Source organism: Plasmodium gaboni, chromosome 14, assembly GCF_001602025.1.
Source record: "Plasmodium gaboni strain SY75 chromosome 14, whole genome shotgun sequence".
In the NCBI taxonomy this organism is placed as follows: domain Eukaryota; phylum Apicomplexa; class Aconoidasida; order Haemosporida; family Plasmodiidae; genus Plasmodium; species Plasmodium gaboni.
Genome location: NC_031494.1, coordinates 436,453 through 453,952, shown reverse-complemented (window position 1 = coordinate 453,952; position 17,500 = coordinate 436,453). Strand labels below are relative to the sequence as shown.

At 17.8% G+C, this 17,500-nt stretch overlaps 4 protein-coding genes and 1 pseudogene across 5 annotated transcripts; 3 read left to right on the top strand and 2 right to left on the bottom strand.

The window, feature by feature from the left end:
* Nucleotides 1-1,899: 1,899 nt before the first annotated feature.
* Nucleotides 1,900-3,363, bottom strand: PGSY75_1413800 (putative diphthamide synthesis protein; the record flags this gene model as incomplete). Its single annotated transcript, XM_018787843.1, has 1 exon — nucleotides 1,900-3,363. The coding sequence occupies one exon, from the start codon at nucleotides 3,361-3,363 to the stop codon at nucleotides 1,900-1,902; it is 1,464 nt and encodes a 487-aa protein (XP_018639215.1).
* A 2,089-nt stretch (nucleotides 3,364-5,452) lies between these two features.
* On the top strand, nucleotides 5,453-10,855 carry PGSY75_1413700 (hypothetical protein; annotated as a pseudogene; the record flags this gene model as incomplete). Its single annotated transcript is given in 13 exon segments — nucleotides 5,453-5,502; nucleotides 5,604-5,655; nucleotides 5,658-5,694; nucleotides 5,893-5,967; nucleotides 6,159-6,233; nucleotides 6,329-6,387; nucleotides 6,514-6,705; nucleotides 7,048-7,108; nucleotides 7,314-9,854; nucleotides 10,066-10,338; nucleotides 10,466-10,518; nucleotides 10,637-10,679; nucleotides 10,773-10,855. Coding segments are annotated over 13 exon segments (3,594 nt in total).
* A 98-nt stretch (nucleotides 10,856-10,953) lies between these two features.
* On the bottom strand, nucleotides 10,954-12,598 carry PGSY75_1413600 (hypothetical protein; the record flags this gene model as incomplete). Its single annotated transcript, XM_018787842.1, has 2 exons — nucleotides 10,954-11,587; nucleotides 11,670-12,598. 2 exons carry the CDS (start codon nucleotides 12,596-12,598, stop codon nucleotides 10,954-10,956), a joined length of 1,563 nt encoding a protein of 520 aa, XP_018639214.1.
* Nucleotides 12,599-13,682: 1,084 nt separating this feature from the next.
* On the top strand, nucleotides 13,683-14,726 carry PGSY75_1413500 (FeS assembly ATPase SufC; the record flags this gene model as incomplete). The annotated part of the gene is made up of 1 exon (XM_018787841.1): nucleotides 13,683-14,726. One exon carries the CDS (start codon nucleotides 13,683-13,685, stop codon nucleotides 14,724-14,726), a length of 1,044 nt encoding a protein of 347 aa, XP_018639213.1.
* Nucleotides 14,727-15,445: 719 nt separating this feature from the next.
* Nucleotides 15,446-17,386, top strand: PGSY75_1413400 (putative 30S ribosomal protein S9; the record flags this gene model as incomplete). The annotated part of the gene is made up of 1 exon (XM_018787840.1): nucleotides 15,446-17,386. The coding sequence occupies one exon, from the start codon at nucleotides 15,446-15,448 to the stop codon at nucleotides 17,384-17,386; it is 1,941 nt and encodes a 646-aa protein (XP_018639212.1).
* Between the last annotated feature and the right edge of the window lie 114 nt (nucleotides 17,387-17,500).

The window sequence follows — 17,500 nt, the reverse complement described above, 5'->3', positions numbered from 1 at the left end:
ATATATATGTACACTTAAAAAACACATACATTTACATATATTTATTTATATGTAACCAGCTACATATAATAATTTATGTATATGTATTTCAAACACATTCATATATAAAAAATCACTACGAAAAAAGAAAGTAAAAAAAACAGAATAAGAATTTTATATGATTAAAGGCTAATTTAAATATATTTGTTTAATTATATATACATATTATTGATATATATACATAAAAAAGTGTAGCCTTTTTTCTTATTCTTCTTTTTTATTATTATTTTCTTTTTCTTTTTTTCTTTCTCCTATAAATATATGATATATATATATATATATATATATATAATATAATACAATATATATTATATATATATTTAATATATTACAATACAAAGAAGAATATTTTAAATTATATAGTAAAATATATAAACATATATAATATAATATTAATATTATGCGAAAAAAGATAATAATTATTTTTGTTTTACAATCATACAAAAAAAAAAAAAAAAAAAATTAAAATAAAATAAAAAATATTCTATAAATAATGAACTGTACAACAAATTAATAATATATAAAAAATGAATATATTATAATTTTTATTTATATAAAAATATTAATTGTAAAAAATAAGTATTATTATTGTTATCTTATTATTATATTTAAATTCTTTTGTTTTAATTATATATACATATTATTGATATGTATACATAAAAAAGTGTAGCCTTTTTTCTTATTCTTCTTTTTTATTATTATTTTCTTTTTCTTTTTTTCTTTCTTCTATAAATATATGATATATATATATATAATATAATACAATATATATTATATATATATTTAATATATTACAATACAAAGAAGAATATTTTAAATTATATAGTAATATATATACATATTATAATATAAGGAAAATGTTATAACCTTAAGTATATTATTATGTAATAATTATTGATATATATATATTTTTAATTTTATAAATATAATAAAGAAAAATATTTTACAAAAAGATTATATTATATTATATATATTTTATATTTATTTATATTTATAAAAATTTCTAAAAATATATGTATTTTTAATATCTTAAAAATAAAGAACCTAAATATTTTATTTAAGAAGAAAAAATTTTTAAATTCAAGTATTAGTATAAAAATTATAAATTATATATATTATATATATATATAATATATATATATATATATATATATATATATTTTTGAATTTCCATTTATTTTAAATTTCTCTTTGAAAGAAAAAAATTATGATGTATTCATAGAAATTTTGTTGTTAACGAAAAAACGAATATAAATAATAAAATACATTTAAAAGCCTATTCCTTAAATTGATATTTTAATATGATAATTCACTAGGACATATAATACATTTTTTTTGTAGTGTGTTATAACGGCTGTGAAGTTATTTTCATATTTTTACAATATATATATAAATATATATGTATATATATATATATATTATTACAAATGTGTTGTTTTTAAAAGAATGATTTACTAAAACATAACATGTAGACACACAAAAAAAAAAATTTGAAGAAAAAATAAAAAAATTAAAGTAATATGTATATGAAAAACAAAATTTTTAAAGATAAATAAACAAATATAAAATATATATATATATATATATATATATATATATAATATATGTATATATTTGTATACATGAAATATAAATAAAAACAAATTATATCATATATATTATAATATTTAAAAAAAAAAAAAAAAAAAAAAAAAAGATGACCTGGTCAGGTGATTGGCTAGCCATAACATATAAAATATAAAGCGTTCATGTAAATAAAATTAAATGTAAAGGAAATGATAAGAAAATATAAATAAATAAAATATTATATATATATATATATAATTGTTGTTGTGATTTACCAACATGTATGTCTTTTCATTAGTGATAATGTATAGTAATTTTACTTTTTCTCATTTGAATTCTTCTACGTATAATTTCTTTTGTTGTTAAATTTTTTTCATTATAAGATCCCACCCCAGCAGCATAATTTGTCCAGATATTTCCTTTATGTGAATAATAATCCATAGGGTATATATCTTTATATGGTATTGAATTTAGAAGGACATAAGCTTCATATGTATTTAACAATGGTTTTAAATTATAGTTCCCCCAATCGATTGATAATCTTGGACATCCGATTTGTATAAAAAGGTCTACATTTTGAAAGAGTTGTAGTTTTTCATTGAATATTTCTGATAATAATAGAATAAAAAAAGAGATGTTTTTCTTTTTGATTATATTGATAAGATTTGTTAAAATATTAGTATTTCCTTGTCTACCTAGTGTACTTAGAATAATACCAATAGACTTACAATTAATGCATTTTTTTATTTCATTTTTTCTGATATCATAAAAAAGTTTGTAATTATATTTTTCTTCTGTTATTACTTTATCGAATGGATTATAACGATAAAATAAAAAATCAGGATTATGTATCATGACACTTTCTAGATGAAATCTACCATCTGCTATAAAAATAATTTTTACATTTTGTTTTTTTAAAAATATTTGACATTCTTTTCTGATATCATTTTCATTTAATGATTCTTTTATTTTATTGACCAATGTTATATTATTTATATTATCACTTTTATCTTGTGTTTCTTTTTTATGTTGTCCTCCTTTTGCATCTTCATCTTGTAATTCATTATATTTTTTATCCCTTTCATATTTTATAATATGTTCATATAAAAATTCATATAAATTCGGTGAGGTGCAACCAAGTACTTCTCCCTTTGTTAATGGTAACACTTGAGGTATAGGTAAAAAAGTATGAAAATAATTTTGCTTTTTCAATATATTATGAACATTATGTACAATACATGAAAATTGAATAGTTCCAAGTAGCAAGATAATATCATTTTTGTCAAAATTTTTTTTGATTGTATCCACTAAATGTGTTGAATTTAATTGTATATCGACAAAAACATATATACATCTAATTTTTGTTACAGTTAGAGGTATTAAACATGAGTGACCATAATGAATAATCAAATCACAATTTAATTTACCACTAGTAAAATCATCTATACAACAACCACCATAAGTTACATCTCCTAATATAATCACTTCTTCTACTGATTCACAAAAAAAATAAAATATTTCAGATAAATATAAACCCCATACTAATAATCCTTCTGGTAGTTGTAAAGCAATGCGTTTATATTTTTCTCTTAATATAATATCTATACATTTATAAACTTCAAAATTATAATTTTCAGGAAGACACTTTTTTATTGCCTTTTCTAATAATTTATTTTCAAGTATAAACTTGGGTATAGAGCAATGAACCTTTATTTTTTTTTCTTCAACATTTTCATTTAATAAGCTAATTTGTTCCATTTTTATATTATTTATTAAATCACAAAAATGTCATAAAAAAAAAAAAAAAAAAAAAAAAAAAAAAAAAAAAAAAAAAAAAAATAAAAAAAAAAAAAAAAAAAAAAAAAAAAAAAAAAAAAAAAAAAAAAAAATATAAACCTATGTTAATAATAATATATTATTATGTTATATATAATTATGAGTGTTATAACGACATTTTTATAAAATATGACTTTTATGTGGTATTATAATTCCTTATTGAATTTAATAGCATAACGTATTTTGTATTTAATTTTCTCATTTTGTTAAATGAAAAATATAAAATGAAAAATATAAATTGAAAAATATAAAATTAAATATAAAATAAGTATTTACTTCTTTTTAAATAAATAATTATATATATATATATATATATATATATATATATTTTTATGTTATTAAAAGTCTATCTCTTTATAAATATATCTACAATTAATTCATATGAAATATTAACATATTCAATAATATAAATATATATATATATATATATATATTTTTTTTTTTTTCCTTTCTATATATGAAAATCAATATTTTGTTATTTTATATTTTTTTTTTTTCTTGAATAACATTTAAGTTGACAATATATCATGAATTATAATTTTTTACTTTTAATATGTTATTTCAATATATATATATAATATATGTAGGCTAATTTATTTTTATTTTATAAATTGGTAATAAATATTAACATATTCAATAATATAAATATAATATATATATATATATATATATTTTTCCTTTCTATATATGATAATCAATATTTTGTTATTTTATATTTTTTTTTTTCTCTTGAATAACATTTAAATTGACAATATATCATCAATTATAATTTTTTACTTTTAATATGTTATTTCAATATATATATATATATAATATATGTAGGCTAATTTATTTTTATTTTATAAATTGGTAATAATTATATGTTTTTTTTTTTTTTCTTTTTTTCATTTATTATTTATATTTTATTTTATTATTATATTTTTCTCCTTCTTTTGTGCCTTACTTCTCCCAAATAATTTCAATAAATATAAGATAATGAACCTATAATAATACATACAAATTTAATATTTTATAATATTTATATTATATATAAAAAAATTGTGAAATATTAATTTTTTTTTTATCATTTTTAAATTATTCTATTTTAATGGTTGTTATGTAGGTAGTAATATACAAATATTTTACAATTTTATATAATTCCATTAATTTCTAATTTTCAACGGAACAAAAAAATAATCTTCTATTATCAATCTTATAGAATATAATATATTCTAATTATTGTTTACCCCCCCAAAATGGGGTGGTTACAACAAATATATGTGACATAATAAATAATATATATATAAATATATTTTTTATATCTTTATATTTTTATACCTTTCAATGATTTTATAGAAATAATATTAAAATCTAAAGTAGAGATTTTTACAAATATTTATAAACTATATTAAATATATTTATTAAATCATATTTTATATATTTTAAAAATTGATTCACATTAGAGGTTTTTTTTTTTTTTTTTTTCAAGAGAAATTATTTGGTTAACAAAAATTTGATGCACGATCAAAATTGGTTTAATATATATTTTTTAAATATATTTAAAAAAAAAATAAAATAAGTAAATATAATAAAATATAATGTAATAATTTATTAACATTTTTAAGTTACATTTTTGCAATATTAAAAAGAAAAAATAAATATATACATATATTATATATATTTATATATATGGATATTAAATAAGATATTTATTCTATGTATATTAAAATGATAAAATGTAACATATATATATTTATATATTTACTTAGTTAATTTATTTTATATTATTTGTAGTAGTATAAAAGAGAATAAAAAAAAAAAAAAAAAAAGAAAATATATAAATATATATATATTTATCTTGCAACCATTTTAAATTATGCTTGATTAGATGAATTACTTTTTACAATATATTCGAAGTTAAATATTTAAGCCACCATATTTTGTGGTTGTAAAGAGAGTTACGGATTGAAGAGTTTATATATATATGTATTTATTTTATTTTATTTTTATATTTTATTATTCTACATAATAAATGTATAATAAGTATAGGTTATATCTTTTAAACCAAATTAATCCAACTGTGTGAAATAAAAATATGAAAAATATGTATTTATAGCTTTCTATTTCTATTACCAAAATTTTTTTTTGTTTATTTTACATTTTTCATTTTTTTTTTTTTAAAGTAACACATCTTCATATAAACAACATCAATTAAATAATGATCTTTATAAGTTAAAAAAAAAATGGAAAAAAATAAAGTGCTTTTTAACAAAGGTTAGAAAAATTATATGTAATTAAAAATATAAATATATATTTGTGTGTATATTTTATTTGTTCTATCGATTTATAATTTACACATTAATATAAATCATTGTAAGATTATTTTAACATGTTGACTGTAGTGTGTTAGAGTTATAATTATTTTTACTTTCAATTAAATTTTCTTTTTTTTCTTTTTAAAAATTTTTCCAGATGGCAAAATGGATATTCTAAGCATGGACACCCTAAAACTGGCTGATGAAATCAAAACAAAAATAATTGCGCAACGTATAATAAATAAATAAATAAATATATATATATATATGTATGTATTCACCTATTTGCTTATTCATTTGGTTGTGTTTCAATATATATTTTCTACTTATTATTTATATGCTCTTACAAAAATTCAAAAGTATATTAATCATATTTTGTTCCAACTCTTTTTTTTTTTTTTTTTTTTTTTTTTTCTATCATAGAGCTTCACACAGTTTTAGTTTTGTATTTGCAAATATTAAAAGAAAAAAAGATCCAAGAGAAAAATATCAATGATGGTAAAAATATATATATATATATATATTATATTTTGTTTTTAACTAATCTGTTTTATTATAATATTCATTTTTTAATATATCTTTTTTGTTTATAGATATTGGACAGTATATAGAAAATGTTATTACCTCGGCACTGCAATTATACTCACTAATAGTAATACACGAGAAGGAAAATATTGAAATATAATAATATAACAATATGTAAATGTAAATATCCATATATTTTATGTTTATATATATATATATATATAATTATATATTTTTTAACAATACAATTTAGGAAAAACAAACAAAAGATCGAAAGAAATGTTACATAAAAAAAATTTGTCAATTATGTAACACCTTGTCAAATATATTAATAGAGTATATAAAAAATATTAAGGGAATACCAGTTGAACATAATTCATCTAAAATAAATGAAAACAATCAAAAATTATTAATAAACTGTTTGGAAAATTCTAAGAAAGAGTTGGTATGTAAAAAAAAAAAAAAAAAAAAAAAAAAAAAAAAAAAAAAAAAAAAAATATAATATAATATAATATAATATAATATAATATAATATAATATAATATAATATAATATAATATAATATAATATAATATAATAAATATATAACCAAATAAATAATATAAAATAGCTAGAATGTTCAGAAAAAAAAAAAATAAAAACAAATAAATAATATAAAATAGCTAGAATGTTCAGAAAAAAAAAAAAAAAAAAAATTTCTAAAAATTTAAGAAAAATTACATATTATCTTGAAATAAGACAACATTGATATTGCTCATAATCATACAATTCTTTTCACCTTTTATAGAAAGAAACGTCTACGAGGAGTACGGAAATCTCAAAAGAGAAAAATGAAAATGTGTTTGAAGGTAAAAAAAAAAAAAAATAATAAAAAATAATAAAAAATAATAAAAAATAATAAAAAATAATAAATAAAAGGTTACACAAAAGACTGATTATATACACAACATTGATATTGTTTAATGAGTATTATAATGAACCATTTGTAAAATGAGCAATGTAAATATATATATATATAATATATATATATTTCCATATATATCATTTTTGTAGGAACATGTGGAAACATAAGCACCGTTTCATATCCTTGTGGTTATGTTCATTCACAAGATATGAGAAGAAAAAAAATTTCTTTACAGAATGAGTTTTCAAACGGTTATCGCTTAATGTGTTTATATAGTGCTCAAGAACTGAATGAACAAATGAATTATAATAAAAAAGTAATAAAAAACAGTTTTAAGACCTTTCAAAAAAAATACTGCAACATAAAACTTCGTGATAGAAGAGAACTAATTTATAAGTTTGCAAAAATTTTGGAAAATAAAAATATCCAGTTTTATGACATATATTATAAGAATGTTAAAGGAAATGTCGTGAGTAACCAAATTAATAATATTGCTCAAGAATTTCATAAAGATTTATATGATCATGGTACATATAATAATAGTAACCATAATAGAACTAATGTGGACGAAAAAGGTATAAGCCATTTAATTAATATTCTATTACATACAAATAAATCAATAACTACATTTGAAATAAATTCACAAGGAAAAATTGATGCAGTTATACAATTTTTACAAGAAAATGGAAGAAAGAAAGATATCATATTATTAAATGAATACGAATATTTTTTTACTAATACGGATGACTATGAACAGAAAGATATATATAGGGACAAAGAAAATGTTAGATGTAATAACAAAATGATAAAAAGAAATTTTCAAAATATTGATGATAGGAATAATACTAATATAAAAGAAGAAAAAGAAACAATTTATTTTTATGTTGGTAATAAAAAAAAAATAGTATTTGATGTAGAGAAAAAACAAAAGATCGTTTACGAAATTGATGAGAAGAATTCTTTGTTAACCAAAAAAAAATTTATAAAAGATAAAAATAACAAAGATATTTTATTAAAGGTATACAATGAAAATGATTGGTCTGATGAGAACATGGAATTTTGTTATATTACTGAAAAAAATGAGAAAGAAAAAATTGTAATTCAAAAAAACAAACATGGAAAAAAGAAAACAGTTTATACAAATAAAAATAATGAATTAGATAATAATGTAAAGGATTTTAAATTCTATAAAAAAAATATAAAGAATGTGAAGGAAATACATTTTTATGATGATGAAGAAGTCATATTATCTTTGCTTAAACAAAATGAAAAGAGAAAAAAATTAGAAGATAGAAAAAATAATTATGATATTAAAAATATGGAAAACATCATATGGAACGATGATAATATATCAGTGTATGAAAAAAATAAAATACAATCCATATGGAACAAAACAAAAAATAATTGGGCAAATGAAAAAGATATGTATGTATTAGAACATAAATATTTAGAAAACAACAATGATGAGATGAATATAGAATCTTTAGATATATATGCAAATATTATCAAAACTAGAAAAGAGTTACTTTTAAAAAAACTTTATTTGGATAATCAACAAGATATATCTTCATTTTTAAAAAAAGATGATTATTTTAAAAAACATCGTAATAATACAGGCACAAACACATTTGACAAATGTGCTGATGATTATAAAGAAGTGTATGAGAAAAATGTTAAGGAGAATATGGAAATTACTAATAAATATATTGAAAATAAGTTTGATAACATAAAAGTGATAAATGATAATAATAAAAAAAATCATTACAGTTATAATAATTATAGAAATAATATTGAAAATAAGTTTGATAACATAAAAGTGATAAATGATAATAATAAAAAAAATCATTACAGTTATAATAATTATAGAAATAATATTTTTTTGGAACGTTATACAGATCTTTATTTGGAACCAAAGAAAAAAAATGAAAAGAAACAAAAGAAAGATTATACTATAAATACAATGAACACATTAATATCAGCAGATGATAAAAAAATAATATCAGAGGAACATGATATGAATGATAAAGAGAAAATAAAAATTGAAGATTTTCTTTTTAATCAATATTTAAAAAAGGTAAGTGTTAGTTCACAAAGTTTAAAAAAAAATAAAAACCAACAAGAAAAAGAAAAAGAAAAAGAAAAAGAAGAAAGAAAAATAAAGAAAATTACGTATGATACAATAAATATGAAAGAGGATGAAAATGTAGATGTAAATGTAGATGTAAATGTAGATGTAGATGTAGATGTAAATATAAATGTAGATGTTGATGATCAAAGAAAGATAGATAATAATGATAATATTATATCAAATGAAAAAAATGATATATTACAAATTGATGACATTGTAAATAAAGATAAAAAATACATAGAATTTGATAAATATTCAAAAAATTGTGAGACTAATAATAATTTATTTATTTGTAATAATCACAAAGATAATATATCTGATAAAAATAATAAAATGATAGATAAAAATTTATTAAAAAAAAAAAAATCCGTAAAAATGAATTCATTTAATTCTGACAAAAAATTATATGATAGTGATATTTCAAATGTTATGGAAAAAAAAATATACAATGAAAGAAAAATTTCTGATGAAAATATTATGAAGAATCAAAGGTATGAAGATGATAAAAAAAGAAGAAAATATTTGAGTGAAGGATTTTCTGCCTATGTGCACATTGCATTATGTAAATATATATATATATATATATATATTATATATATGTATGTATTTTTTTTTTTTTTTTTTTTTTTTTTTTTTATTATACACATATGTTCATATATTATATCATGTTTACATTATAATTTGGATTATATAACCGTTTAATATATTACCCCCTAAATTTTATTAATAAATATTTTTGTTGATTTGTTTATTTATTTAATTTATTTATTCAGGTGAAGATACTATAATAAGCAAAAAGTGTATCATATCTTGCAACGTCAACACTAAAATGTTGAAAATAAAAAAAAATGATAAAATATTTACCATCGATATGAATAAGCTGGATGTACAAGAAATACCAACAACATATGATAACTTAGCTATAATAAAATTAATTATTAAAAAAAAAAATAATAGTAATTCGAACTGTTTATTGGTTGAATCAAAAAATCTAAAGGCCTTACAATATCTTGGCGATGAAATCGGATGGAACTATGACAAGACAGGTAATATATATATATATATATGTATATATTATATTATATGCATGTTAATTGGTTATGTGGTTTATTATTATATGTATGATAATTAATCCTTTTAATATTTTTTTTTACTTTATTCTTTACAATTAAGGCTATTCAACGGATCATAAATTGGATGATCAAAAGGAAAAGAAGGAAAGGAAGGTGATTACATGAAAAGGAAATTAAAATAAATAAATATAACCATATATATATATATATGTCTTATATCATATATTTGTGGTAATAAGTTAATTAATTTTGTGTGTATATAAATATGTAGAAAACGGATGATGGGCATAAAAATAATAAGAGCCAGTTGATTGGTAAATAAATGAATAAATAAATAAATAAATATATATATATATATATATATATACATATATTTATATATATTTTTTTTTTCATCTTTTCAGATGATAATAGCACAGTAGGATTTTTTGATAAAATAAAACTAAACAAATTTTTAGGAAAAAAAAAAACAGAGGAGAAGGATATATAAATAATTAATTTTGTTGTTGTATATTTTGAATGAATATATATAAATGAAAGTATATGACTTATTATTTTTTTTATTATTTATTTTATTTTTTTTTTTATCTATTTGTTTAATTTTATCTTTAATATACTTGTCACTTCATTTACCATTTTGATGAGTTTATACATATTAGAAAGTATAGTCTCATCATATTTGATATTAGGAAGTATATTATTTTGGTCCTTCTCTTTATGCTTTTTTTTAATGATTTGTTGAAAATTGTTAAGAAATCTTATAATTTTTAATTCAATTTGAATTAATTCATTGCAATGAAAATAATCATTATTTTGTATGTTTGTTATTTTCTTATGATTTATTTTATATTTCATTTTTTTTTGTTTTAATATATTTTCAAATATATGTTGTTGATTTTTTAAATAAGTATAAACTTGATAAAATGGGAAAAAATATTTTCTTTCATCTAATTTGAATTCATTTAATTTTTTTATTAAATTTTGTTTTTTATTTAATAATTGGTCTATATTATTCTCTGTAATTATATTGTCGCAATTTTCATCTATAATATTATATGTATCCACAAGATTTAGAAATTGAAGAGAATATTCAGTTAATAAATAATTCTTGTTTTCCTTACATGAGTTGGTTGATAAAATTTTATTTAACATTTTATATTTTTGTTTTTCGTTATTTTGTGAACTCTTATATTTGTAGGGATAATATGAAATGGGCTTATTTCTATAAATATAAAAAGACAAAAACATAAATGTATATATATATATATATATATATATATATATATATATATTTATATATTTACCTTTCGAATATATCTGATGAATAATCCTTTTTGTGATAATTCTTTTTAATAAAAAAATATAAATCAATAATATATTCTTGTCTCCAGTTCTCACCATAGTATTTTATTTGCTCATTTATATAATTTTTCATTTTTGTATCTAAATATTTTAAATTTTTAATAAGATCCATGTTGTATATTTTTTCATCTTGCTTTGGACATTTTTTATTTATAGGTATAAAACAAGTATATACATTTTCTTCTTGCTTTAATATTTTTTCTTTATTATATAAATTGTCCTTTTTAATTGGAGATTTATGATTAAACTTTTCAAATTTTATATTATTATTTGAAAGAACAGGTGCTGATATGATATTTTTTTTTTCAGAATGGTAAGTTTGATTGTTCAATTTATTTTTAACTGTTTTATTATTATTTGAATGAATTTTATCCAAATTATGTTTGTAATGATTTGTTTTTTTTTCATTAAAGGATTTTATTTTAAATAATATTTGATTGGTTGTGTATTTATAATATTTTAGTTTATTCTTATTTTTTATATGTGCATATTTGCAAAGTTTATTGTTTAACATACGTTCTTTTTTTATACTACATATATTCTTATTATTATTATTATTATTATGTTTATTTTTATTTAAAATACTTAAACGTTTTTGTTTTTCTTTTCTTTTTTCATTAGCGTAATAAGTTGATATATCAAATATATCAGGAACAGCACTATTAGATATATATTTTTTTTTTTCTAGAACATATTCTTTATTATAGGAAGGAATTTTTTTTTTAATTCGATTTATCGTTTGCATTTTTAATTCTCCAGATATATTAATTGTCTTTTTTTTGTTACTATCAAATTTATAAGGACTTTTATATTTAAAATGATGTTCCTTGTGGTTTTCATCCATTCTTCTTTTAATATTATATAATCCCATCTTATTATTATTATTATTATATTTTTTTGTGTTATTTTATTTATCATTATTTATTAAATGTAATTTTTTTTTTTTTTTTTCATTCTTTTTACCTGAATTGTACATATAAAATAAGATATAAATTATGAACAGGTCAGGAAAAAAACAAAAAACAAAAAATGAAATAGCGAAATTATATGATCATTATTAAAATGTATTATTATTATATTTAAAAAGAGCATAGAAACATTATATTACATATTATATTTATTAGATTGAATTAATATTTTGAAATATTGTATATATCATTAATTGGAAAATTCTAATATTTGTATGAAAGATTATGAAGGATAGTAATATTATATATGCGTTAAATAAGTGTAATATATATATTTTTTTTTGTGGTTTTAAATTTATATAATAAATAAATAAATAAATATATATATATATATATATATTTTATTTTAATGATGATATAAAATTTGCAGAACTGGTGTGTGTATTTGAATATTATATTAACACCCCTGGAATATTCTAATTATAACATGTAATAAGTAGAACTGATGTGCTTATATATATATATATATATATTGAAATATTTATTTGTTTGGTTCAAAGGGGAATTTTTTTTTAAATCAAATATGTAACTTGTACAAAATAAAATGAATATATAAATAAATATATATATATATATATATATATTTTAATTTTTGTACTGAATCTTTATGATAATAGTGATATTTTTAATTGTATAAAATTTTTAAAATGGGCATTTAGAATTAGGAACGTTCAAAATATAAACATATATAAAAAATATATATATATATATATATATATATATATATATATATATATATATATATATTTTTATTAATAAAAAAAAAATATCAATTCATATAATCAGGACTTCACATAGATATAAATATTTATAAAAAGGTCCCTTTTGTTTTATTTTGTTTTATTTATTATTATTATTATTAATTTTTTTTTATGTGTTTTTATTTATTTATATAATATAAATAAATATATACATATATACATATATATATATATATATATATATATATGTGCATCCTTTTGAGATCTTTCGACTTTATTAAAAAATATGAAACGAAGGAAATGGCTCAGGATCACGTGGGCTGTTACAATATATATATTTTTTGGAATAATAAAGGTTTCATCATACAATGAAGAAAGAAATAGGTACAACAAAATGTATAGCTATGTAATAAATGGTAATAGAGATTATAAAAAGAAGTATTCTTTTTTAAGGAAACGGGCGAATGTGATATATATGGAAAATAATAATTTTGATATGGATAGATTATCTTTATTAAAAAATTTAGAAGAAGAATCCAAAATAATAACAGAAGCAGAAGGTTGGGATAAGACACAACCATTATTAGAAATAAAAGATTTACATGCAATAGAGATAGAAGGAGAGAAAGAAATATTAAAAGGAATAAATTTAGAAATATATTTAGGTGAGAAACATACAATTATGGGAAGAAATGGTTCTGGCAAATCGACGTTAGCAAAAGTAATATCAGGTCATCCATATTATAAAGTAACAAAAGGTATAATGAAATATAAAGGATTAGATTTAATTAATTTACCTGTAAATATTAGATCTTTGTGTGGTATTTTTTTAGCTTTTCAATATCCAGTTGAATTACCTATGGTTAAAAATAATGAATTCTTAAGAGCAGCATTAAATTCACATAGAAGACATAGAAATGAAGAAGAGATAAGTGTAAGTGAATTTAATTTAATGATGATTGAAGAAATAAAAAAAGTTGGATTATCAAGTGAATTTTTAGATCGACCTGTTAATTATGGTTTTAGTGGAGGAGAAAAAAAAAGAAATGAAATATTACAAATGTTAATTTTGAAACCTACTTTTTGTATTTTAGATGAAACAGATTCTGGATTAGATGTTGATTCTTTTAAACTTACATCTAATGTTATAACTAACTTTTCAAATGAAAATAATTCTTTTTTAATTGTAACACATTATAAAAAATTATTAGAATTATTAAAGCCAAATTATATACATATTATGCATCAAGGTAAAATAATAGAAAGTGGAGATTATTCTTTGGTTGACAAAATTGAATCAAAGGGCTATTCTCAATTTCTTAAGGAATGAATAAAAAAAAAAAAAAAAAAATATATATATATATATGTGCATTTTACAAAAAATACAAAATAATATGTATACAGTTTAATTTTATTGTGTTTTAATTTGTTTTAATTTAATTTAATTTAATTTTTTTTTATTATATTTCATTAAATTTCATTTTATTTTATTTCATATTTTATATTTATTTATTAATTTTTTTTTTTTTTTGGATGCTGGGGCCATATATTTTGTCCATAATATATATATATATATGTGTGCCTTACCTTTTTTTTCCAACTTTTTATTAAATTATAAGACCAAGAAATATGAAATTAATTTTAAATTATATTTTTTAAAAAAATAAAAAAAAAAATAGGACTGATAATAAATTATTTAATATATATATAAATATATATATGTATGTATATATTTTTTTTTTTTTTTTTTTCCTCATATGTTTATAATATATTAATATATTACACATTGTGAATATATATTAAAAATAAAATATATAAAGGATGACCTGATTTTTTTTTTTTTTTTTTTTTTTTGCAAAAAATTATAAATGGATGGCATTAAAAAATAAAATAAATAAATAAATAAATAAATATATATATATATAATATATATTGTTTTTATATTTATATTATCGAGTTACAATTTCGCATTTGAGGCAATGTAATATTATATATATATATATTTTTTTTTTTTTTTTTTCTCATTTTAACCCTTTTTATTTGAAGAATATGTTTTTTAATCATGTAAAGAGCTATATAATTTTATTCATTTTATTTTTTTCATGTTTTATAAATGGTAAGGGTGTTAATAGAATTCACAAAATTTGTGGAAGAAGAAATTTAAGAGAATCAAAGGTGGGATGTATTTATTCTTGTTTAAATGTTATACCATATAAAGGAAGAATAATAAAACATATAAATCAAATTGATAGGGGGGAACATAAAAGAAAGAGAATTAGAAATATGAATATTTTTTTATATATACCAATAAATAAATATATAAATAAGATGAAAAATTATCATAATTTTAGAAATATTATTAGAAATGATTCTTTTTTTTTTATAAATAAATATATATTTCCATTTAATATTAAAAAGATTCATTCTAGATGTGCAAAAAAATTTGTTCTATTTAAAAAAGGAAAAGGATCTGATAACACGAACCCTATTAAGAAGAAAGATAAGAAAACATTTTCAGAAGAAGAGATTGAAGAATTAAGAAAAAAGGCTAAAGAAAAAAGTCAAGCTAATAAGAGTATATCTGAAGAGAGTAAAAGAAAGAAAAGTATAGAAAAAGGAATGAAACGAAAAAGATATATAAAAAATCAAAAACAATTAAAACAGAAAAAAAAAAGTACCAGTGATGAAGATAAGAAAAAAAAAGAATTAAAAGATAAAGATGATATAGAAGACAATATGGATGTTAATGATATATATTTAAGTAAATCAAAAGATAATAAAGATAAAATAGGAAAGGATGAAGATATGAATTCTTATATAAAAAATATAGATGATTTTGAAAAAATCTCAAACATGACAAAAAATATAATAAATGAAAAAGAAATAGAATATCTTCAAAAAATTGTAGATTGTGATGATCAACTATTAAAATATGATAAGAGAGAAAAAAATATAAAATTAAATGTTGAAGATACTATATTCGATGAAGGTAATTATATGGAATATTATATAAATAATATTAGTAAATTCCGTTATGATATATATAATTTACATAATAAAAATGAATTTGATAGATTAACAAAATATTTAAATTATCAATATGTGCAAGAAATACCAGTCACATTTCCAACAGACAAAAGTTATAATATTCAATTAAAAAAATATTTTTATGAAACTATATGTGAATTAATAAATAAGAATAAAGAACGTTTTCAAAATTATATAGTACCACAAGAAAATATATATCATTCTAATGATATAATTCAAAATAATATACAAAATAGTGATATGAACGTATTGATAGAAAAAAAAAATATAAATAATGATAACAAAAATATTGGAAATAAGAACATTGTTTTAGAAAATTTTATTCGAGAGAATGAAAAAGAAAAAATCGAAACACAAACAAATTCAACAATAAATAAAATAGAAGAAGGAATAACAAATCCATATGACAAAAGTGAAGAAAATATAATGAAGAAATATATGACATATGATTTATATAATGTTTTGTGTGATATTAAAGATGAATATGAATATATGTTTGATAATGGTGGTTTAGAAAAATTTTCTTTTGATACAAATAGAATAAAAAATAAAGAGAAATTAGTATTCACTGGAAAAAAAAAAAGAGCATTAGCACATGTCTTTTTAGAAAGAGGAAATAATAATTTAATTATAAATAATAGAGATGGTTATCAATATATACAATATCAAATCTTAAACTTAAATAAAATCTTTAGTCCTTTATTAAATTTATGTTTACATAGACATTTTAATATTATAGCCACAGTTGAAGGAGGAGGATTATCTGGTCAAAGTGTTGCTATTTTTCATGCACTTGTTAAATATATTGTTTATAATTTCTCTTTAAAAATTAAACCGTACTTCAGGTCACTTAATTTTATGACCGTTGATAGTAGAAAGGTTGAGAGGAAAAAATATGGGCTCAAAAAAGCAAGAAAGAAAAAACAATATAGTAAAAGATAAAATTAGAGATGTATATATAAATCTTTTTTCGTTCTACACTTTGTAATTAGATATATACATATATATATATATATATATATATATATATATATGTAATATGTGATTATTTTTATA